The sequence below is a fragment of the Xyrauchen texanus genome, chromosome 7 (assembly GCF_025860055.1).
Source record: "Xyrauchen texanus isolate HMW12.3.18 chromosome 7, RBS_HiC_50CHRs, whole genome shotgun sequence".
In the NCBI taxonomy this organism is placed as follows: Eukaryota; Metazoa; Chordata; class Actinopteri; order Cypriniformes; family Catostomidae; genus Xyrauchen; species Xyrauchen texanus.
Genome location: NC_068282.1, coordinates 41,894,118 through 41,918,837, shown reverse-complemented (window position 1 = coordinate 41,918,837; position 24,720 = coordinate 41,894,118). Strand labels below are relative to the sequence as shown.

Sequence of the window (24,720 nt, the reverse complement as noted above, 5' to 3'; positions counted from 1 at the left end):
TCAACCAAGCCAGAGCTCCCTCTAGCAGGCTTTTTTATGCCCTGAAGTGGCGCTTGTTCGCAAATTGGTGTTCTTTCCAGTCTGAAGACCCACAGAGGTGCGCAGTCGGGTCAGTGCTCTCATTTCTGCAGGAGAGGTTGGAGAGGAGGCTGTCCCCCTCCACCTTAAAGGTGTATGTTGCCGCTATTGTCACCCACCACGACGCAGTAGACGGCAAGTCGTTGGGTAAGCACACCTTGGTTATCAGGTTCCTTCAAGCTGCTAGAATCAGTTGTACTCAAGGCCCTCTCCCTGAAGACGGCCCTCCTGATCGCGCTCGCCTCCATCAAGAGGGTCGTGGACCTGCAAGCGTTCTCTGTCAGTGACACCTGCCTGGAGTTTGGTCTGGCAAACACTCATGTCATCCTAAGACCATGACCGGGCTACGTTCTCAAGGTTCCTATGACTCCCTTCAGAGACCAGGTAGTGAACCTACAAGCACTGCCCCGGGAGGAGGCATCTATCACATCCAGGCTATGCCCGCCCCCTTGCGGGTTCGAGCACACTCGACGAGAAGTGTGCCATTCTCGTGGGCACTGGCCAAAGGCACCTCCTTAGCAGACATATGCAGAGCAGCGGGATGGGCAACACCCAATACATTAACAGATTTTACAGTCTCAGGATAGAGTCGGTTTCATCTCGTATTTTCTCAGGTAGAACTCGGTAACGCGGTAACAACTGACCGGGTGTACCGCTTGCACCTAGTGCCCTTTCCCTCCACTGAGGTAGTATCGTATGCTCTTATCCCAGGAGATCTCACTAACTCGGCACCCTGGATGACTCCTCCCTAGCCCTCTGGTCTGCGAATTCAGCGGAGGAATTCCCCAGCCAAACCTAATGCAAGTTCTCAAATTACTCTGTACTGGAATAGGTGCTCCACAGGTCAGGCCCCCGTGTGGACTTGTCCCCCTTTGTGTATTTTCCACGGTACGTTCCCCTTGTGAGCAGACCCGCGTCGCTGTGTTTGTAGCGACTCCTCGCTCCCAATGAGGTAGGATCTACCACCGCACCATTCTCCACATGCGACATAGAATCCCATGTGATGTATTCCACCACTCTTTACCTCCCCCAGCCTGGGAAGGTGTGGTGTCCGCAGGGTCTTTCCCCCTGAAAGAATAGGAATTGGTAAAGAACTCCTTCCTCGATGCGTGTGATAGCGTTAAGATGGCCCCAGCCGCTTTAACTCTATGCGAGAAACATAGGCGGCTGGCGCGGCTTGCTCATGTCACACAACGTCTAAGTGAGTGACAGACGGGAAACGTCTAGTCTACTGTTGTAACCTCCATTCCCTGATGGAGGGAACGTTGTGTCCTCCCGGCTATGTTGCTGAACCGATCCACTGTTACGGCCGAACATCATTGTTGGCTCCTCAGGCAAAATTCTGAATGAACAGATGCATTTCCCTCCCTTTATACCCATATGTCCAGGAGCAGGACATGCAAATTCTGTCTGCCAATTTCTCATTGGCCTTTTCTCAAGTTCAGAGATGCTCGAGGCTCTCAAGAGAGAACCCTAGTGTCGCTTCTTCGACACAGTGTCTCGTTCCCTCCATCAGGGAACGGAGGTTACAATAGTAACCTAGACGATATCGACCGCATCCAGGAACTATACAGAGGCGGAAGGGCATCTTTAAAAAGATGCGTCCTGAAAAGGACGTTCAACGCCTGCTGTGTGTGCTCTTTTAGAGAAATTATACTCTTTTTGTGAGGAAAATAAACTCTTTCAGAAGCTCTGTCAAAGCGCCCAGGGGCAAGGCTGCACTGTTGTGCACAGAAGGAGAAATCAGCTGATACGCGCAGTATATCCAACAGCAAAAGCTCTGCAGAGGTGAGTGGAACAGAAGCGATCTTAGCTCGCTGATCGCACAACCGCATGGCTCCGAAGAAAAAATCTGAATGGACATGTATGTCCGGGGGAGGGACATGCAAATTTGTCTGCCAATATCTCAATGGCTTTTTCTCAAGTTCAGAGGTAACCGAGGCCTTCAAGAAAGACCCCTAGTGTCGCTTCATTCAACACAACTTCGAGTAAGCGACAGACGGGGAACACTGTGGTGTCCTTCCCATTAGGGAACCAGTCTCGACAGATAGGACCAGTCTGGCTATTGAGTGAGCAAATGCATGTACATCATTAAATTATTCCATACAAATTATATATTATTAAATATGAATAATTTTAATTGGGTCTATACAGCAATTGTCTATTTAGACAGTATGCATATGGGATATGCTAGGATGGTCTCAATGTCACAAAAGCAATTATCATACAGCTCTCCTCTCCTCTCCACCACTGACACAGACAGAGAGAGAAAGAGGAAGGTATAGGGAGCGATTCCTTACTTGACAATTTCCTCTTGCTTTCTGTCACAGTAATTGCCATGCCTTCAGCAAGTCAATGTGTGATTGTATGTGTATTTGTGTGGCAGTAGAGGGTGTCTCTTTTTACACACACACGCACACACACACACACACACACACACACACACACACACACACACACACACACACACACACACACACACACACACATGTTGTGTTTCCATGTTTTATGGGGACTTTCCATAGACATAATGGTTTTTATACTGTACAAACTTTATATTCTATCCCCTAAACCTAACCCTACCCCTAAACCTAACCCTCACAGAAAACTTTCTGCATTTTTACATTTTCAAAAAACATAATTTAGTATGATTTATAAGCTGTTTTCCTCATGGGGACCGACAAAATGTCCCCACAAGGTCAAAAATTTCGGGTTTTACTATCCTTATGGGGACATTTGGTCCCCACAAAGTGATAAATACACGCTCACACACTCACACTCACACTCACACTCACACACACTCACACTCAGACACAACTACACAAACTCTCTGAATAATGTAGGTATCTGCTGGGAGGCCCATGGGCTGCAGCACCAAAGAGGTAAAATGTTAGACTTTTAATAGAAAATCCCATTTGATGTGAAAAAGTAATGGACTACAGAGAGCTAAAATTAGTGTCTTATGTATACGTTCTATATATTATGTAGAAAATCTGACCACCACAAACCTGATGAAAATCTAATATACTCTAATGCAGGGGTCAGCAACCTTTTTTACATGGAGTGCCATTTTTTTTTTCCTGGTTAATGGCTGTGCCGAAGTACACCCCTCCCCCCGCAAAAAAGAAACTAAACAAATGATATATATACAGCTCTGGAAAAAATTAAGAGACCACTCCAAATGTTCAGTTAATCTGGATTTACTATTTATAGGTATGTGTTTGAGTAAAATTTATATTTTTGTCTTATTCTATAAACTCCTGACAACATTTCTCCAAATTCCAAATCAAAATATTTAGAGCATTTATTTGCAGAAAATGACAACTGGTCGAAAAGTTGGTGCAAAGATTCAAGCAGGAATTCAACAAACACTGGAATGGAATGGTTGCCATACATATAGAGATGCTTATTTAAGAAACATTTGGAGTGGTCTCTTCATTTTTTCCAGAGCTGTATATATATATATATATATATATATATATATAGTGCAAGTTTTAGTCAACTTGTGAAAATGTTTCTATTTTGCATTTTTCTAATTTAAACATTTATCAGCATATCAGTTTGAGTGAAAAATGTATGGAAAATCTGATGATTATGATATAATCATGATCCTGCATGTGAATTTTCACAAAGCATCTTGTGAAAGTGCTTTAATGAGAGAAAACCTGTTCTTTTGTACAAAATGAGTTAACAAAGTTAGTCACAAATTTGATTACTGATCACGAAATTGTGAGGAATCTTAAATATTTCTTAAATTACGCATTCCAATCTACATCTTGATGTAATCCTTCCTCAAGATCATGCAGCATGTTTTCATCAGCTGAATGGGAGGATAAACACTATTAAAGAGTGACGAGACTTGTGCTGTTCTCACATCACAAGCCAATCAACTCTTTAGCCCTTTTCTGTGAATCGCACCTGCAAAATCTTAAAATTGTATTTCAAGGTTTAATTTATCTTTTGAATAGTCTCAGATCTTTATATTTTCTCTTTTTATCGTTTAATGTCAATAATTAATAGTGGTGGTTTCCTTATTACACCACGTGTTGTTCTGAAAACCAAACAAATGAAACACGGAATGTGGCTTTCATCTGAAAGTCATGCCTGACCGAAGCATAGGGCATGTTTTAACATGATGCACGAATGGCTTGAGATTGGCATACAGAGAGGAGGTGCAGCGGCTAACAGACTGGTGTAGAGCCAACAACCTGTCTCTGAATGTGGACAAAACAAAAGAGATGGTTGTTGACTTTAGGAGAGCACAGAGTGACCGCTCTCCGCTGAACATCGACGGCTCCTCTGTGGAGATCGTCAAGAGCACCAAATTCCTCGGTGTTCACCTGGTGGAGAACCTCACCTGGTCCCTCAATACCAGATCTATTACCAAGAAAGCCCAGCATCGTCTCTACTTTCTTCGAAGGCTGAGGAAAGCACATCTCCCACCCCCCATCCTCACTACATTCTATAGAGGGACTATTGAGAGCATCCTGAGCAGCTGCATCACTGCTTGGTTTGGGACTTACACCATTTTGCACCATGTTACACCGCAAAGCCCTGCAGAGGATAGTGAGGACAGCTATCACAGACATTTACATAAAACGCTGCATCTGCAAAGCAACCAGCATTGTGGATGACCCCACACACCCCTCACACAAACTCTTCACCCTCCTGCCTTCTGGCAAGAGGTATCGAAGCATTCGAGCCCTCACGGCCAGACTGTGAAACAGCTTCTTCCCCCAAGCCATCAGACTCCTCAATACTCAGAGACTGGACTGATACACACACACACACACGTAGTGTTTCCATGTTTTATGGGGACTTTCCATAGACATAATGGTTTTTATACTGTACAAACTTTATATTCTATCCCCTAAACCTAACCCTACCCCTAAGCCTAACACTCACAGAAAACTTTCTGCATTTTTACATTTTCAAAAAACATAATTTAGTATGATTTATAAGCTGTTTCCCTCATGGGGACTGACAAAATGTCCCCACAAGGTAAAACATTTTGGGTTTTACTATCCTTATGGGGACATTTGGTCCCCACAAAGTGATAAATACACTCTCCACACACACACACACACACACACACACACACACACACACACACACACACACACACACACACACACACACACACACACACACACACACACACATGTTGTGTTTCCATGTTTTATGGGGACTTTCCATAGACATAATGGTTTTTATACTGTACAAACTTTATATTCTATCCCCTAAACCTAACCCTACCCCTAAACCTAACCCTCACAGAAAACTTTCTGCATTTTTACATTTTCAAAAACATAATTTAGTATGATTTATAAGCTGTTTTCCTCATGGGGACCGACAAAATGTCCCCACAAGGTCAAAAATTTCGGGTTTTACTATCCTTATGGGGACATTTGGTCCCCACAAAGTGATAAATACACGCTCACACATACACACACACACACACACACACACACACACACACACACACACACACACACACACACACACACACAAGATAAAAACAAAGATCCCCCATTTAGCCTTAACAGACTGTAGGGGCAAGTGCTGTTAGCGAGCACCTATGAAGGCCGGAACAGTACACAAGGGGGTGGGTGGCACACACACACACACACACACACACACACACACACACACACACACACACACAAATGTTGTGTTTCCATGTTTTATGGGGACTTTCCATAGACATAATGGTTTTTATACTGTACAAACTTTATATTCTATCCCCTAAACCTAACCCTACCCCTAAACCTAACCCTCACAGAAAACTTTCTGCATTTTTACATTTTAAATAAAACATAATTTAGTATGATTTATAAGCTGTTTTCCTCATGGGGACTGACAAAATGTCCCCACAAGGTCAAAATTTTCGGGTTTTACTATCCTTATGGGGACATTTGGTCCCCACAAAGTGATAAATACACGCTCACACACACACACACACACGTGTCCTGAGTTGCACTTTAATTATTGTATACCGAACACTATCTCATAGTATGTTATGTTTACATTTGGCATTTTTAGAAACTGTCATCTTTTTGCACTACTGTGTACTGGTCGGCGCTGCACTGTCTCTCACTGTGCCTATTGTCCTGTTAATTTTTAGTAATTTATTGTACTGCCCCGTACTTTTTGCATGTGCACTTTATATAGGTATGTTATTTAGTCTGTGTAGTCTCATGTGGTTCTGTGTTTGTCCTATGTTGTTTTATGTAGCACCATGGTCCTGGAGGAACATTGTATCGTTTCAATGTGTACTGTACTGACTGTATATGGTTGAAACGTCAATGAAATCACATGACTTGACTTGATATTTCAGATCGAGATTCGTGACGGGATTGTCCCAGCATTAATGGAAAGCTTGATATAACTAACCCATCAAAAATAGGAAGAACTCAAAGGTCTGTCAAAGTAAAAGTCCCGCTAAAATGAAAGCTCTATTCAACTGGATGATTGAAATTGAAGACAGAAAAATATAACTACTGTATAAAATTGAAATATTAAAAAAGTAGCAATAAAACTCATAATAACAAATCTATAATATTAAATGGTTGCTTTAATATTATTATTATTATCTTTAAGCAATATCACAAATGCAAGTGTTTTATCAGCATGTTGTGATTCAGCCATAGCAGCCTTGTGCCACAGAATGGTGGCACAAACAGATTTTTTTTCATTCATGTTCCATTAATACTGTGAAGCTAGCTCTGTTGTGCAGGATTTTATTTTACCAAAAATAAAACTGCACTTTTTTTTGTAAAAAAGCTGTATGTATCAATTTGATGAAACACCATTTGATCATAACATTTAATTAAAACATTTAACATGGAATCCAGAAAAATTAAAAAGGAAAATGCATAATTTTTATCCGTGAGACTTTATGCAGTTCTTTTAATAATTTTCTGTGTAATTTCATCAAAAATCTGAGGCATTTTATATGTTGATTATTGTATGGATATCGAGGTACCAGGGTTGGTATCGTACCGAAGCCAAAATGTTGGTATTGGAGCAAACCTACAATGTAGACAACACATATCTTCTTCTCTAGTCCACCCAGCACATTAATGAAAACATACTTTTTTTTCTCTCCGTTATTGCTTTTCAGTTAGGACAACTCTTGGAGTAGTTTATAAAATATTTTATTAAAGTAAATGACATTGAGTAGGTTTGTTCTTGGCGTACTAGACATGATGGTGCTTTTAGACGAGAGAGAGATGCTGCTGCTGCTACTGATTGACACAAGTCAACATGCTGCTGCTGTTGGAATATGCTATCTTAGACGAGAGACATGCTGCTGCTGCTGAACAAAATCACTTAACCTGCCCTACGTAAAGCATATCTAAACCCGTGAAGCTGGGGAGGAGGAGGGTGAAAGCTATGCAAAGCCATTGAGGTAAGTACTGTAAACCTGATTGGTTTACGTAGTGCCATGTCAGGAACTAAAGTGTGCACCATGTAGTGTCTCCTAACTGAACATAATGGGATATATACCTGTATTGATTTTTGCAAAAATGCATTTTTAAGATCAGCCAGTTATAACATCAGGTCAATAACATCTATTGTGAAATTCTGAAAGGTACATTAAGAAAAAACTGCTTGTTTAATTGTAATGTCAGAGAGAAGGTGAAAGATGATCATGTCAAACTAAATTCCATCTTGGAGTGGTGGTGGTGTAGTGGGCTAAAGCACATAACTTAAAATCAGAAGGTCACTGGTTCAATCCCCACAGCCACAACCATTGTGTCCTTGAGCAAGGCACTTAACTCCAGGTTGCTTCAGGGGGATTGTCCCTGTAATAAATGCACTGTAAGTCGCTTTGGATAAAAGCGTCTGCCAAATGCATAAATGTAAATGTACATTTTAACTGTTTTTGGTTTAGGAAACCTTGTCAATGTGGCCCTCAGAAAAAAATATATATATATAAGGCTTCAAAAGTATATAATAGAAAATAAAGGTATAGAGAATCTTTTAAATTATGTAAATGTTAAACTTTTAAATGATGCAACAATCCTGTAAAAAGAGAAGGGGGTGGTGGTGGGAAAATAAAGAAATTAAACAATGATTTGGCAAATTATATAATGTCTCAAAACCACATTATTTCATTATAATTTTTTTTTTTATAATCAAAAATAGAAAATAGCTATTATGATTTACAATGCAAGGACAAGTGATATGTTGTCTGCATTGGCCAAATCATTCTTAATTAGTGGATTAATTGGGATCTAGTAGTAAAGCATGTGTTCTTCTAATTACAGCATTGCCGTGAATCTGTGAGCACATCTGTGTTTCACTTGACAAGTCCTATCCTGTCAGAATGACGTTCTCCATGCAGTTTATAGATAAATGATCATGGTTTAATTATTGATCAATAATGCAGAGCTGTAATCAAACGCTCCCTTTTAGTGACTCTTGGTGGCTTACTTTAGATCCAGAGTCATGGTGTTGACAGGCAATTCTGTGTGTTTTGTCTCTGAATATGAGTGATCTCTTTGTCACATGAAGAACTATTCAGAATTTTATAACTTCAGGACTTCATTATTATTAATGAGAGGTCAGCAAAGAGCTGTTTTTTATCCCCTTTTCTCCCAATTTGGAATGCCCAATTCCCACTACTTAGAAGGTCCTCATGGTGGCGCCTCAATCTGGGTGGAGGAGGACAAGTCTCAGTTGCCAATCCATGAATCTTATCTCATGGCTCGCTGTGCATGACACCGTGGAGAGTCACAGCATGTGGAGGCTCATGCTACACTCCGTAATCCATGCACAACTTACCACGTGCCCCATTGAGAGTGAGAACCACTAATCGTGACCACGAGGAGGTTACCCAATGTGACTCTACCCTCCCTAGCAATCGGGCCAATTTGGTTGCTTAGGAGACCTGGCTGGAGTCACTCAGCATGCGCTGGATTCGAACTCGTGACTCCAGGGGTGGTAGTCACGAGTCCTAGTATTGAGCTGTATTAAAAAAGATGACAATCAGAAAGAGTGAAATCAATTTCTGCAGTCAGCACAAAGGTTGTACTCTATAGGTGTGAGTGGCTGTATTTCAGGCTTAGATGCCAAGGCCCAGTTTAATTCCAAATCTTCAACCAGCACGACACCAAGAATGAAAAAGATGAAACAAGCCATCTGTGTGTGTAACTGGCCATCTGGTTAGATACAGACAACAAGTCTATAATGTGGCAAACAAATAAAAACAGTGTGATAGACAGACATAGAGAGATCAGGAGAAGAGGAGAGAGATAGAAAGAGTTTGCATATATGTTTCTAATCACTGACACTTATAACTCTAGTTTACAATGTACTTTAAAAATCAAGTTACATATACTTCATTTTTCATGAATAGTTGATAATACTATTAAGAACAGCACACTGATTAGTTGTTTCAACAAATGCCACTATCTTAAGCATGAGGACTAATAGGTTGTTTATAGTTGTTATTTAGAATCACCAGAAGTTTTAGCTTACCTAAAATCTTTTTTGATTTTGTGTCTGTGTGTACAAGAGGGGGTGAATTCACTTAACAGTTGCGGCAATTTTTTGCATGATATTTCAGCGCAAAACACCTGCGTGTAATCAGCTAAACAACTGCAATCTAATTTAAGCAGGCACAATCAGTGATAAAACAGCGCTTCTGAGCATTTAAATTAAGTTATTGTTGTTTCTTTTTGCACAAAAATGCCTCCATTCTATGTAAATGAGGCTCGTTATAGATTGAGCTTCATTCAAAAACTTGGTTCTATTTGCCTGGCACAATTTACATCATGCATTACTGTCCAAGGAAAGCAGACAGAGGTGTTCGTGTACATTTTCTATCGATCATAGCAGTAGTAATTCATCAAATAATGTTCAAACAGTGGGGAAGTGGGTTACACCCTGGCATATATCTAGATGTGCAGTGTGGTCAAGCACACTTTCTGCATTTTAAAGAGATGATTCTGAAGTCTTGAACAAAGTAGTGATGCGATGCTGTCCAGTCCTGGCAGAGTGTGTCCGATTGTGGTGGTCTGCTACATCGTTTGCTATATAGCACTCAGAACTGGCCTGCAAGATCGGAATTGAGCCATGCAAATTGCTTTCAGCACAGATTTTGAAGACATGTTTGTCCTATTGCCTGATCTGAATAATTCCTTCAGTGAATTGGGCGCTAAAACAGCAAAGACTGTGCATGTAAATAAACAGCATTTTTATAGTTTATATATTCATTCTTAGTGAACTCACAATTAGTGTGAGTGTGTTGGGGGCAATTACATAGGCCTAATTTTTGCATTAAAATCAGTTAGATGGAGCGGAACGGAATTGAACAGATGGTGCGTTTATAGGCACATTAACTCCCATACACTGGTGCTAATGTACACACTCAATAAACTCAGGTCAAAATGCTTAACCTGCATCTAGATTCATTTGATTGGTCCATTGTTTGAAAACTGACATTGATCAGCTGGGCTGCATGTCAAAAGTTGAAAAATTGTCCTTAAAAATCATAAAAATACAGTGCTTATTGTGCGGTTTGCTGAAAATATAGACGTCTGTTTGGTGCAAGTGTATTTAGACAAACAATTAAAATATAGTGCAGATGGAACGCAGTCTAGGGCCTCTTCTCTCCATAATTATTCAAACTTTTTCACATTAGTCTTTTGTGAAACCACTTTTTGGGTACTTTGGGTACTTTGGATTTTGCATGTTTACATTGTGGTTACATGTTTACATTTATAATTAACATCCTTTGCTTACCTGTGTGACCTTTTCTGTGACATTATGTGTGCGATCTTTGACCTTTGGTGCGATTATGGTTTTCTCTGAGGAATGAGGAGAGGACGCTCGCTTGTCATTGTTTGTCTCTGAGAAATTAAGAGTGATGAGGGGGATTTTGTTGATGGTGCTGTACTTAGTGAGGTTCGAGTCAGATGTGGATCCCAACAGGCTGGACTTGATCTGATTAAATGGACCTGAAACACACACTCACACAATAAGTATGGTGACATTCTCTCTTGATATTAAAACATCAGCAGCAGGTCTAGCAGCAGTTGCTTTTGTAGTGACATCAAAACTGATGACTTTTGATGAGCAAGTTCATCCAAAAATGAAAAGTCTTGTTTACGCACCCTCACATTGTTCCAAACCATCATTACGTTCTTCTTCCATAGAACATATAAGAGAATATTGTGTTCTTTTTCATTTTTATGATCATATCGGAGCACTCTTTTTCATATTAAGGATTGAGTCTGTTAAAAAAATGCATTACAAACTAGTAAATACGCCTTGTGCACTTTATGTTTATGTCAAAATTGTTATTTGTTGAAAATCTTCACCTCGGTCACAGCTTTCAAATCTCATTAAACTTAAATCAAGGCACTTCTCAGCATGTTTGACTTTACTGACAGTTCACATGAAAATCAGTGTGGTTTGACATCATTAAGTCAAACCTCACATAACGAGTCTTTAAACACAATGCTAAACATACAGGAGCGTGAATAAGATTTGAGGACAATGGAAGGGTGGGAGATATTTAGCCAATAACAATTTACCTTTTGCTCTGTTCCACAAACTAAGATTTTGTATGAATTCAGAAAACTTAGAATCTAGAGATGATAGAGTCATATGACTAATTTTATAGTAATTTTATGGTGCTTTTTGGTCCCCCAGTACCCAGTTATTTTGTTGTATGAAAAGAGCTCTTTTCTTTTAGACATTCTGCTAAATAACTTCTTTGCTGTACCACGGAAGAAACAAAATCATACATTTTTGGAACGACATGAGGATGATAGATATATTTGGGTGAAATATTCCATTAAGAATATGCATTTCTTTAAGATCACAACAAAAACAACAAAATCCCAATTGCAAACATAAGATACAAAAACAGCAGACGTACAGACGACAAGACATGCTTTTAGATGGTTAAACAGACAAAAAAGAGAAGCTCTAGCCATACCCCCAGCCATCCAAGAGCGTGACACTAGCCAATGAGGAAAAAGCGAAAGAGAGGGGGAGGGGGAGTAGAGAATGATTTAACTTTTGAAAAGAAAAAAGATCAAAGGTCAGGAGAGAATCTAGTATCATCTTAAGAACTACACTGATGTAAACAGGTCACTGAACTGAAATGGTGCTCACCGTCTTGTATATCGAAAAGATTTACAACAAGAATGCAAGGATATAAACTATTAGTTCTCCTGCAGAATATATGAACCTTAACTCGAGGGCTGGAAAAAAAAAAGAGAGGAAGAAAGAGACTGGGAGAGGAGGAATAAAAAGCGGGATTGAGAGAGTAGAAGCTGCTAAAGCTCATTCTTTGTTCTTGGAGTATTCACTTAAATATTGCAAACAAACAGTACGTTACAGCAGTTCTCTGTCCCATGCAGTTCCACATCACGTAAATAAGTCATTACACATGCAAATCTTTTCTCCTCTGTCACACACACATACACAAACACACACACACACACACACACACACACACACACACACACACACACACACACACACACACACACACACACACACACCTATTATTCAGAATGTTCTTTGAAGGTAATTTGATGTGTTAGAGCATTCTAGGTATTTTGGTGCATGTTTCTGAAGCATTCAGTATAAGCCTGAGCATGCTTCAGACAGGCAGACAGGCAGGCATGTGCTGATTATCAGCTCTGTTACCTTTAATACTACGGCCATTATCTGAGAGAGCATTAGAGCACCGGTGGACAGGGTAAAAGGAAAGAAATATTACAGGAGACAGTGAAAGGCAGCCAACAACATCAGTGATATGAATATATTATGTGAGAGCTGTGTGCATTTCAGATTTAATATCCTTGCGGGGGCAAAATGTTCTGTAAATGTCCCCAAAAGAATAATAGCACCTGACAATCTGACAATTTTGTACCCATGTAATTCTTACAAAACCTGTCAAGAATATGTCATGGTCATAATTTACCCCAATAACAAAATAAGTAAATAAGAAATTATATGGAAGTAAAACCCATGATTAGGACCATTAAATGTTTTTTTGCATAGTAAGCACATTTCCCCCAAATTAATTTCTTCTTCTGTTAAGCAATAAATAAATAAATACTATTGTCTCATTATTACAATTCTAAAAAATAAACAAGGATTTTTTTTATATATTCTTTTAGTTGTTAAGTATTTATAAATAATTTTAGAATGTGTTGTACCACTTTTATGCAGATTTTAATTAAATTGTAAATTTGACCATAACTAAGAAAAGATAGTAATTGACTTTTATGTTTTTTATGCAATATAAAAAACATAAAAGCATGTATGTATATATATATATATATATATATATATATATATATATACATACACTGTATGTATGTATATATATATATATATATATATATATATATATATATATATATATATATATATATATATATATATATATACATACATACAGTGCCTTGCAAAAATATTTAGACCTCTGACCAATTATCTCATATTACTGAATTACAAATGGTGCAATGATATTTACATGTCAGGTTACACTGATGAAAGAAATTACCCTAACGAGGACACAATTACTTTACCATTGGCACCCACCTTTGAATCATTAAAGTTTTAATCACATTTTCTGGATAAAAAATCCAATATTGAATGATCATTGGTCAGGTTGTGAATCTGAAGGAAAATTAAGACCAAAAAGCATTCCACAGAAGTTAGAGATAAAGTAATACAAATGCAAAATAATATCCAAATGTTTGGATATCCCAGTGATAGCACAGTTGGAGCTGCACCACACCACCCAAGCACTGCCAAGAAAAGGCCATCCCTAAAACTCAACATTCTAACAAAAAGGAGACTTGTGAGAGAAGCCACAGAGAGGACAACAATCACTTCGATGGAGCTACAGAGTTCAGTGGCTGGGAGTGGAGTAATGGTGCACCAGTCCACCAAATCAAGAGCACTGCATAACACTGGCCTGTATTGGAGGGTGGCAAGAAAAAAGCCGTTACTCAAAAAGAACCATCTGAAAGCACATCTGGAGTTTGCCAGAAAGCATGTGAGAGACCCAGCTAAGATGTGGTAGAAGGATTTGTGGTCAGATGAGACCAAGATAGAGCTTTTTGGCCAAAACTCGAAGTGCTATGTGTGGCGCAAACCTAACACTTCCTATGCCTCAAGACACACCATCCCTACAGTGAAGTATGGTATTGGCAGCATCATGCTGTGGGGATTCTTCTCATCAGCAGGGACTGGGCATCTTGTTAGAATTGAAGGAAGAATGGATGGAGCAAAATATAGAAAATACTACAAGAGATCCTGCTTCAGTCTGCTAAAAAACTTAATCTTGGGAGGAAATTCACATTTCAGCATAACAATGATCCCAAACACAAAGCCAAAGCAACATTAGAGTGGCTCAAGAAAAAAATATAAATGTCCTACAGTGGCCCAATCAAAGTCCTGATCTCAATCCTATCCAATCCAAATCTGTGGCACTATTTAAAAATTGCAATACACAAGCATCACCCAACCAACCTGAACAACCTGGAGCAAATCTGCCGAGAAGAATGGGCCAAAATCACTTCGTCACTGTGTGCAAAGCCTGTACATATGTACCCCAAAAGACTTAAAGCAGTTATTGCAGCAAAAGGTGGCTTGACCAAATATTAATGTGTGGGGATTGAATACTTACAAGCAAGCAAGATATTTTAGTATTTTTTTATTTTTCATAAAAATATTTCCCAACAAAAAAACAATGTCACCTTACCTTTGAGTTTCAGTGTTTTAAAATATAATATCAATCAGAATGAAATTTCAGTTTACCATTTGTAATTCGGTAATATGAGAGAATTATCTACAAATATCTTAGAAAACATCCAAAATAATAAACAGAATTTAATTGTTGTGATGTTATATCACCTTTGTCAGTTACATTAACTTTGGGTAACTTATTTTTTACTGTAAAGGCCATTTTTTTAAAGTAGCATTTTGGTCCTTTAGCAAATAGAAAATCACATATTTCATAATAGGTACAGCCCCCTTATATTTTTATAGTAACATTTTGCAAATTTTCATGAGGTAAATTTTTATGTTGTTAAAAGGAATGGGAAACCTTAACCTATTCACCTAGTACCCTCTTTGTATTAAGGCTTATTTAAGTAATTATTACCCAATTATTTTAACCCTACTATTGTCTTTAGAAACTGCACCGAATTCTTCTCCTTTGGGTCATTTTTTACAACATTGACCCATTAACACAATGGAAGGAACCGTTTGTTTTCAATTCTTATTTCTTATAACTGGTGAGTCAAAGGCAATGGAAATGAAATCATTTTATGTTACTTACAGTGGCAGTTGCTTTCTAAATGCATATACCTGTTTAGGAATATTGGTGTGTGTATACCTTCGCTAGCATGGCGATTACGGTACATCCTCTGCGTGCTGAGTCCTTCTAAATCTTGTGTAGATGACGCTCTCCTAATAGTGCACATACTGGCCCGCGATGCCCTACCGGAAGCAGTGCCCAAAGGCTCCTGAGTGTCCACCCGTTCCCAGGGAACCCTGGGAGATGAGTGATCCTGTGGCCCGGATATTGGTGAGCACGACCCCAAATAACTCTGACCAATCAGAGCCCGCATGTCGTTTCCATAGGAGGGGCTACAGCTCTCACCGGTGGGGGGGTGGAGTTCACGTGGAGAGAGGGAAAGAGAGAGAGATGACGAGCAGGATGAGTGTTTCTCATTCTGATCAGCCGAATGGATGGTCACCTCATCCGGGTCCTCCTGAGGGAGAGACTGTTTACTCACTCCCAGCATGCTCAGTGGTGCAGGCAGACAAAAACGGAAGAAACGTCCTTTTTCTGCAAAAAAAAAGAGAGAGAGGGAAGGAACAGAGTTGGGGAGGTATTGAAAAAGAAGCATTATTTCAGTATCCTGTATAAAATGGCAAATAAAGCTAACAACTCTTTTTTTTCTAAACCAGTTAGATGCTCTGGTAGATAGGAAGTGTTTGACAAATTTTCTGATTTGTGTATGTGCTCTCAATTGTTCTGAAACGTCCACTTTTTTAAACACCAATGAAATCTTAAACGTTAAAAAGGTAAAAGGGTTTATGTTCCAGATGCTGCCAATATGTCAATATTGTATGCTTTTGTACAAAATGGTATGTTTGACTGAACCACACTTTACATGCAAATACCCACGAATATGAAGCTCAAATGTCCTACCGTACAATCAAACAGAGCAATATTGACACTTTTCAGGAATATCAACTAACATGTATGATTGAAGCTTACTTACAAGCTTACTTAAAAACATTAAACTGGGATAAAAAAGTATTTTAATATAGTAAGAAATACACACAGAGGCCATTATTCATGAAGCACAAGGAGAATAAATTTGTGTGTAAATCGTTAGTAAAAAGGTTCTTAGGTCAATTAGCCAATACAATGAAATGGGACAATTTAAGTATTAATTGTTTAACTAACAATTCTGATTTAATTTGTTCTGCTCATGGTTTATTAAAAAGGCCTAGGACGTTTACATTTCTTTCCAGCTTAAAACAGAGATACTGAGGAAATTATTGAAGATCCTAATCTTCTCATAATTCTCCTCTTTTGCAGTAAAAAAATAAATAAATCTACAACAGGTACTAAGTTGATGTTAACTAACCTACTTAACTAAATACATACCTAATTGAACTAATATCCAGCCACTCAACAATGTAATTTTTTTGTTTTTTGTTGAACAAGTCATAGACGTATTTTTTAACATAACATAGATGTATTGTAAACATTTCATATCCTCTATGTAATTAGGAATCTTGCTCTCTCTCTCTCTCTCTCTCTCTCTCTCTCTCTCTCTCTCTCTCTCTCTCTCTCTCTCTCTCAATATAGGACCTATACATAATATACAGTATATACAGTTGAGTGAATTAGTTTGCATCCCCATTTTGCCTCATAAGTTTACACATCCCTTTCAGAATTTCTACAAATATAAGAGATAAAAGATCCAGGACTCTATTTTCTTGTGCTATGTCTTATAAAATGTCAAATTTAAATCGCAATTTTTGTGCCAGTGCAAAGCGCAAGTAGGTGTGGGTGGGAGTGTTTCTTCTATAAGTGGGTCTATGCACCCAAACTGTGGGTTTATTGTATGTTTTATTTCCTCCCCTTTTCTCCCCAAGTTGGAATGACCAATTCCCCATGCACCCTTAGTCCTCGTGGTGGCATAGTGAATCCGGGTGGTGGAGGATGAATCTCAGTTGCCTCCTCGAGCTTGTTGAGCACGTTATGGTAGAGACATAGCGCATGTGGAGGCTTTACGCTATTCTCCGCGGCATCCATGCACAACTCACCACGTGCCCCACCGAGAGTGAGAACCACAATATAGCAACCACGAGGAGGTTATCCCAATGTAACTCTACCCTCCCGAACAACCGGCCCAATTTGGTTGCTTAGGAGACCTGGCTGGAGTCACTTAGCATGCCCTGGATTCGAACTCACAACTCCAGGGGTGGTAGTCAGCATCTTTACTCGCTGAGTAACCCAGGCCCCTGGGTGAATTGTATGTTAATGAAGTGATGCAAAGCCCAATTTACTATTTTCCTGAGAAACAGGTAATTCTGTTAAGACGTCTGAGAAGCACATTTACTCTCGGCACAAAGTCTGAAATCAGTTCTTGGATTTGCAGTTTGGGGATTCCACCAGCAGATGATATTAATGAGCTATCAATCACATTTAAAACCATGATTTGTGTGTCAGTAGATCAACAAATATATATATATATATATATAAGTAAGGTCTATATATAAGTATATATATATAAGTAAGGTCTGGGCCATTGTTCTGGCGCTGCAGGGAACCGAGACACATTCAGGATCAATGCCCGGTGATGGGTGTGGGGCCGGATCCCCAAAGCATCACAAGCCACCCCCGATCGAGCAGGGACATACTGCATACTAGTGAGTATCCAAGGGGGTACATACCAAGCCTTGATGGATTTGGGTTGTAATCAGACTTCGATTCACCAAAGCTTGGTTCAAGGTGAGGCTTTGGGTACAGCATGCCAGGTGAAGGTGAGATGTGTGCATGGGGATTTACAAGTATACCCTTTAGTGCCTGTTACTGTTCAATTCCCGTGACAAAAACATAGAATAGAGGTGGCGGTTAGTCCCCGCCTCACCCATCTGCTGATCTTGGGTACGAATTGGCCAGCATTTCAGTCATTATTGAGGAAAATGTATGCGGCTGGGTCGTGCAATAGTATAATTTGATGTGGGATTTGTGCAGTACTGGCTGGGGAGGTGGTGCCTGGCCAGTCAATGTCAGCTCCATGCCAGGGAAACCCAGTGGGAAGCGAGGGCTCCGCAAGACAAGACAAAACAAGAGAAGAGACTCTCAGGCATGCCATTGATGGTCAACATCTTAAGCCCAGTGTTGCGCTCTCCTACCCCTATTTTTCAATTATTTAAGACTGGTTGTATAGGGTGAGGCAGGATGCCCAAACAAAAGAAAATACAACACAGTTGTAAATGCCGAAAAGCCATCAGGAAATGGTTTTCCAGGTGACTCATTATAATCTGATGGCGGGACATTTAGGGTAAGATAAGTCACTGAACTGTCTCATGGCCCATTTTTATTAGTCGAGCATTTGGCACAGGGGCATCTCTTTGTATTAGTCTTGGTGGATTATGCAATGCGATACCCTGATGCAGTGCTCCTGTGCAACATTTCATAACTATAATATAAATATGATATATTATAATATATAAAATGATCTCGAGAGTTGGGATCTTGAAAGAGATCCGAAATGATCAGGGCACATCATTTATGTTGTTTATGCGAGCCGTCGATTATCTGGTTTGTTTCTTTTCATCTTGTCTTTATGTATTTTTTTTTTACAAAATTCATCAGTTCTGTTGGTTTATGATCGGCAAACGCTTCTTGAAATAAAAAAAGTGTGGAAGAGCAGCTCAAGTTTGCGCTGAGTGGACCAGGTGTTAACCATCTTCCTGTTACATCTTCATGTCTTTGCCTTGCATCCCTCATCGGAGAAAGCATTGTAGAAAATTACATCGTAGAAAAAAATTATGTAACTTTTTCTGACCGTAAGTCAATAATTTTTGATATTATTTATGGAAAAAAAGAAATCTTGCGTCTCTGCTCGCCTCGTTCGTAATTTAAATTCTGTTGCTATTGAGCACTTTGAACATTTATTTTGTAGTGCTCCTACTACCTCTACTCTTGAAAGTCCCCCATCTCACCTGGATGTGGAGGCTCTGCTCAAATTGTTTAATTCCTCTTGTTCTTCTATTTTGAACTCTGTTGCTCCTTTAAGGGTTAAATAATGATAAACTTAAGCCACATTGTTGGCTAAATGAGGCCACTCGTGGCCTTAGGCAGGGTTCCAGAAGAGCGGAGCAAAAATGGAAGAGAGATAAACTCCAGGTGTCATTTGACATTTTAGGAGAGTCATTGTCTGTTCATCAGGATTCGGTGAAAGAGGCTAGAAAACAATAATTTTCTGATTTGATTACCAAAAATTGTCACAAGCCTCGAGTTTTATTTAGTACTATTAACTCTGTGATCAATCCAACTAATAATTCATGCACTGATGTGTCTTTTGATAACTGTGAACATTTTGTAAATAAGATTGTTTAAATTAGATCACATATTGTGCATTTTACTTATGACATATCGGCCCCTTTTATATGTCCTGTTGTTTTTCTATTTGAACCTGTTTCTATCCTTTTTATGGCCGAAATTGTAGGCTGGATTAAGCCTACTATTTGTCCCTATGATGTGATACCATCTGGGCTTTTCAAACAGTTTTTGACATTATTGGGTCTATTATCCTGGCTTTTATTAATAGTAGTCTTGAAACAAGATCACTGCCACTATATCTTAAACATGCTGTAGTGCAGCCTCTTCTTAAAAAAAACAAATATGGATCAAATGGTTTTAGCAAACTTTAGACTGATTTCTAAATTGCCATATCTTTCCAAGGTCCAAGAGAAAGTCACTCTTAGCCAAGTTTCTTGGACCAAAAATGTTGAGGCTTTCTAGTGGGGATTTAAAGCTCACCATAGTACAGAATCAGATTTGTTAGAAGTACTTAATGACATCTTTTTATTAATTGATTCAGGATACTCTGTGATCCTTAAGCTTTTAGACCTTAGTGCAGTATTTGATACTATAGATCACGGGATTCTTATCTCCTGCATTGTGGAGGTACTGTTCTTAAGTGGTTTAAGTCTTTTTTGTCAAATAGAAGTTTTTCAGTCAATATTGGTCAGGTTTTTTTCTTCTTCAGCCACTCTTACTAGCCGGGTTCCACAAGGGTCCATCCTTGGCCCTATCTTGTTTTTGCTATATATGCTGCCCTAAGGGTCTATTTTTAATAAGCATGGTATTTCTTTTCACTGCTCTGCAGATGACACACAAATCTATATGCTCCTGAGAAAAGATGATAAGAGTGCTCTAGATTCCCTATTGAATTGTTTAAATGACATTATAGCCTGGATGTCAGTAAATTTTTTAAATCTAAAAGAAAGTAAAAAGGATATTGTTTGGTTTGGGGGATCTGATGTCCCTAACTTTTTGAAAATAGGTAAACTGGCTCCGTTTTGTAAATAGGTGTTGAAAAAACTAAGTGTTCTGTTTGACAACTTTCTGAAATTTGCCAAACAGATTAACTCAGTTGTCAAATCAGGTTTTTTTTTAATTTACAATTATTGGCAAAGGTGAAGCCATTTCTTTCTTTTAGTGATTTTGAGAAGGCAATTCATGCTTTGTCTCGGTAAGGCTAGAATACTGTAACTTTTTATATGTTGTGTTAGCCAATCATCATTATCTTGGCTGCAATTAGTACAGAATGCCGCTGCTAGGCTTCTGATGGGCTCTCGTAAGCGCAAGCATATTTCCCCTATTTTATCTTCTTTGTGTTGGCTGCCAATCCAATACAGAATCGATTTTAAGATTCTTATATTTGTTTTTAAATCTCTGAATGGGTTAGCACTCTCTTATTTGTTGGAACTCCTGCACATACATAAAGTCTCCTGACCAGATGGTTCTGACAGGTCTAGGCTGAAGCTAAAGGGTTACTGTGCATTTGCAATAGATGCCCCAAAGAATTTAAATGAATTACTGCTCCACATAAGATTAGCTCAAACTTTAAATATTTAAAAATTTCGGCTGAATGAGCACCTTTTTTCTCTAGCATTTGGATAAATGGAGTTTTGATGACTTGTACATTTTTGTTTTTTCTTTTCTGTTAACATTTGATTTTCCTTTGTATTTTTTTGTGGTTTATTTTGTTATTGTTTATTTGTCTTTCTCTTTGGGTTTTATATTATTTACTTTATTTATTGTACACCACATTGGTCAACAGTCTGTTGTTTTAATAGTCAGACCTGCAAACTCACAAGAGATGAAAAAGGTGACATTTTTACTAATTAAATCCCTGTAGGGAGGTCTAGGGGCATCCTCCCCAATAAGAAAATGTTTGTGATTTTAACATGTAAACGAAACCTTCTGGTGCACTCTGACAAGAAAATAAAGGGAAAAGACAACATCTGCTTCAAGTAAAAAACATTTATTGACACGACTTCAATTAAACTTTTTGGCACACCAGCCACAACTTGCTGGTCAAAAATGTAATTATTTATTTCTTCAGTCTTTTGGCTTGCACAAGTCTTTCAAGTGCCCTTTTTCGCTGCTTAGCAATGTGCCTATTTCTTGCCACATTTTCTTCCTCTTCAGCTTCAAGCCTTTTCTCTGCAGCACTTGTAGATGGCTGGCAGTCAAACTCCATCCTCCTTTTTCAGACTCTGAGCAACTTTTTTTGTCTTTTTTGTTTTTTGTTTTTGTGTGTCTATTGTTTCTTCCGAATTGATGTTGCTGCACAGCCTCCTGTCTACTGCCCCAAACTTAACATCATCCCTACTGAACATATCTATGGCACTCTGCTTCCTGGACTGCAAAGTGTATTTCACAGTCTGTATGGCACTAAATGTAGCAATGTTCATGCTGGTGCTTCTGGGGTCTATGATGTCGCCCATCAGATTAAAAGGCGATTCCACCAAGGGATCATGGAAGATGGACTTGGCAACTTTTACAGCTTGGCACAGGCCTGGATATTTTCCTGTTTCAAAGACAGAGACCCACCATGTCTCAACTTCATCTCCCTCTTTGAAAGTGGGCAGGGTCTGGTCCACACTATACTGAAGAATCTCCAGGTGAGTGTCAGCATCAGGTGGCAGCATGTGATTCATCATATGTGTGAGCTTCTTCAGTTCAAACCCAGTCTGAGAGTGCCCTCTCACAACTGGATCCAAGGCAGAAAAACACTGCAGGGCCTTGCTCTACACAGGAAGCTGTTTCTGAAGGTATTTGGCACATGTAACAACAAGAAGCACACATACACTGCTGTACATATAATCATACAAACCCAGCAGAGGCTCCAAATTAACAATTTGCTCACAGGGTGTTGTGGATGTGCCACTCTGAATCAATCAGCATCCCGTCCCACATACATCTCTTTCACAGGTAGCAGTTTGCCATCAAAGTCCAGAGTAGCTAGAGCTTTGGGTATTGGGTTCAGGTGGTCAGAGAGAACAAAGCAGGCAAGGAAGTTTGTGAAAACTTGCAGTTGTTTTTCAAGCAGTTTATGGACACGTTTTTGACTGCCCTGTGAGGAAAATAACATGAAGTTATGGTTTAATGTATAAAAATGCACACAAGGAATACATAATAATTGTAGCTCAAGACTTCAGAAAGGTAAGTAATAGGATTCACTTAGCATCATCTCAATTGAAAAAGCATAAAAGAATATGTCAAAGGACCTACAGACACCATGTGCTCAAAGAAAGTGTTCTCAGTACTTATTAGAAATGAGATTGCTATAATTTCTTTTCTGGAGCCAGCCACCACAGAATTGTTACATTTTTATCAATATAATCCAATTGTCATAATTTGGGATTTGAAAACATATCAGCTGGCTTCAGGGCTGCATTTTCATCATTATAAAAGTTTGTTAAGGCTGACCCCAAATGCATCTGTCAACTTTAAATTATCCGCCAGAGCCGGTGTTTCAGTTTAAAGCAAAGACTCCAGCATGCTTGCCGATTGGAAAATACTACAAATGTCCTCTGCCCCACATGACAACTACTCCTGTTCTAATTACATGATATATGACAAAAACAAATTCTTGTTTCACGACATTGAAACATAAAACTGAAGAAAAAAGTCTTCACTACTTTTACATATCTAAATTGAATACATTAGCAAACAACACTGATCATGTTAACAAGTAACCATGGTCAACACGATGACTCATTAAAACACAATGGGTCTCGTTTCATTAAGTGTTCTTTTTATTTCCCTTGGAACTTTTGACAAAGATAGATGTTAAAATCAGATAGAAATACGAATGCAGTGGGAGTTAGCCTTAAACTCAGCAAAAGTATTCCGATTCATTCTGAACTGACATTGTAATACACTGAAGTTAGGTTGTGTGCTAACAAGCTTACCAACAGGTTGGAAAATGTCTGATGGGGTAAAATGTTTCACGACACACTTAACTTACTAACCGACAAAGTAACTTGTTTTGGCAAGTTAACGTTATTGTAGCAACAAGTTAACTAAGGTTAAGTTAGTTAAAAAGCATTACATCATTGGCAGCAGACTTACCTCAGAATTGTAGTACCGCGAATAGATGTCTTGATCCATGGAAAAGAAGATGATGTCGTTATCTTGATTCTGATTGGTCATAAGAGTCAACGCACTACACCCAACGATTTATTGAGCTATGTCTATGGTCTCACTCCAGTCTAAGGGAAATAAGCCCATTTCTGATTCTTGTGAGGTTTATTGTGCTTGCAAATTTCAATCCATTTTGATTCAAAACAGCGAATTTACTGAAAAGCGACTAGCTTGCAGGTATGTAATAGAGCTTTATAAATAAATAAACTAAACTATCTGTTACCAGAACACACAAAAATAAAGTGGTAAGGGAAGAACTCATGGCCATGCTCGATATGGGTGTGATTGAGGAGTCCCAAAGTGACTGGGCCAGCCTGGTGGTTTTGGTACCGAAGTCCGACGGGACAGTCCGGTTTTGTGTGATCTTCATAAAAGTTAACGCGGTGTCTAGATTCAACGTGTACCAATGCCTCGCACTGATGAACTGCTCGATCGGTTAGGTACGGCTAACTTTTATTCGATACTGGATTTAATGAAGGGTTATTAGCAGATCTCCTTGACTCCCATGTTCCGAGAAAAAAATGCCTTTTCCACTCCGTTTGGCTTACACCAATTCGTTTCCCTTCCGTTCTGTTTGTTTGGAGCCCCGGCTATGTTTCAATGACCCTGAACAAAATTCTCCACCCACACACTGCATATGCCGTTGCCTACCTGGATAATTTTTTTATTTATAGCAATGATTGGCAGCGGCATATCCAGCATCTGAGGGCTATCCTGAGATCGCTGAGATGGGCAGGAATCACAGCGAATCCGAGGAAGTGTGCAATTGGATGGGTGGAAGTACGGTATCTGGGTTTCCACTGGGGTCAAGGACAAGTGTGTCCCAAAATTGATAAAACAGCAACTATCGTGGCTTGTCCAAGACCCAAGACCAAAAAGGATGTGAGACAGTTCCTGGGGCTGGC

At 39.2% G+C, this 24,720-nt stretch overlaps 1 protein-coding gene across 1 annotated transcript in view; it reads right to left on the bottom strand.

Annotated features, from left to right (window-relative positions):
- Positions 1-24,720, bottom strand: part of LOC127646433 (potassium voltage-gated channel subfamily H member 7-like) — a 107,034-nt gene that overhangs the window by 34,748 nt on the left and 47,566 nt on the right. Inside the window, exons 4-6 of the mRNA XM_052130089.1 lie at positions 15,458-15,913; positions 12,751-12,771; positions 10,831-11,045 (exon numbers count right to left, since the gene is read on the bottom strand). Of these exons, the coding sequence (XP_051986049.1) occupies positions 10,831-11,045; positions 12,751-12,771; positions 15,458-15,913 (692 nt within the window). The remainder of the gene's footprint in view (positions 1-10,830; positions 11,046-12,750; positions 12,772-15,457; positions 15,914-24,720) is intronic.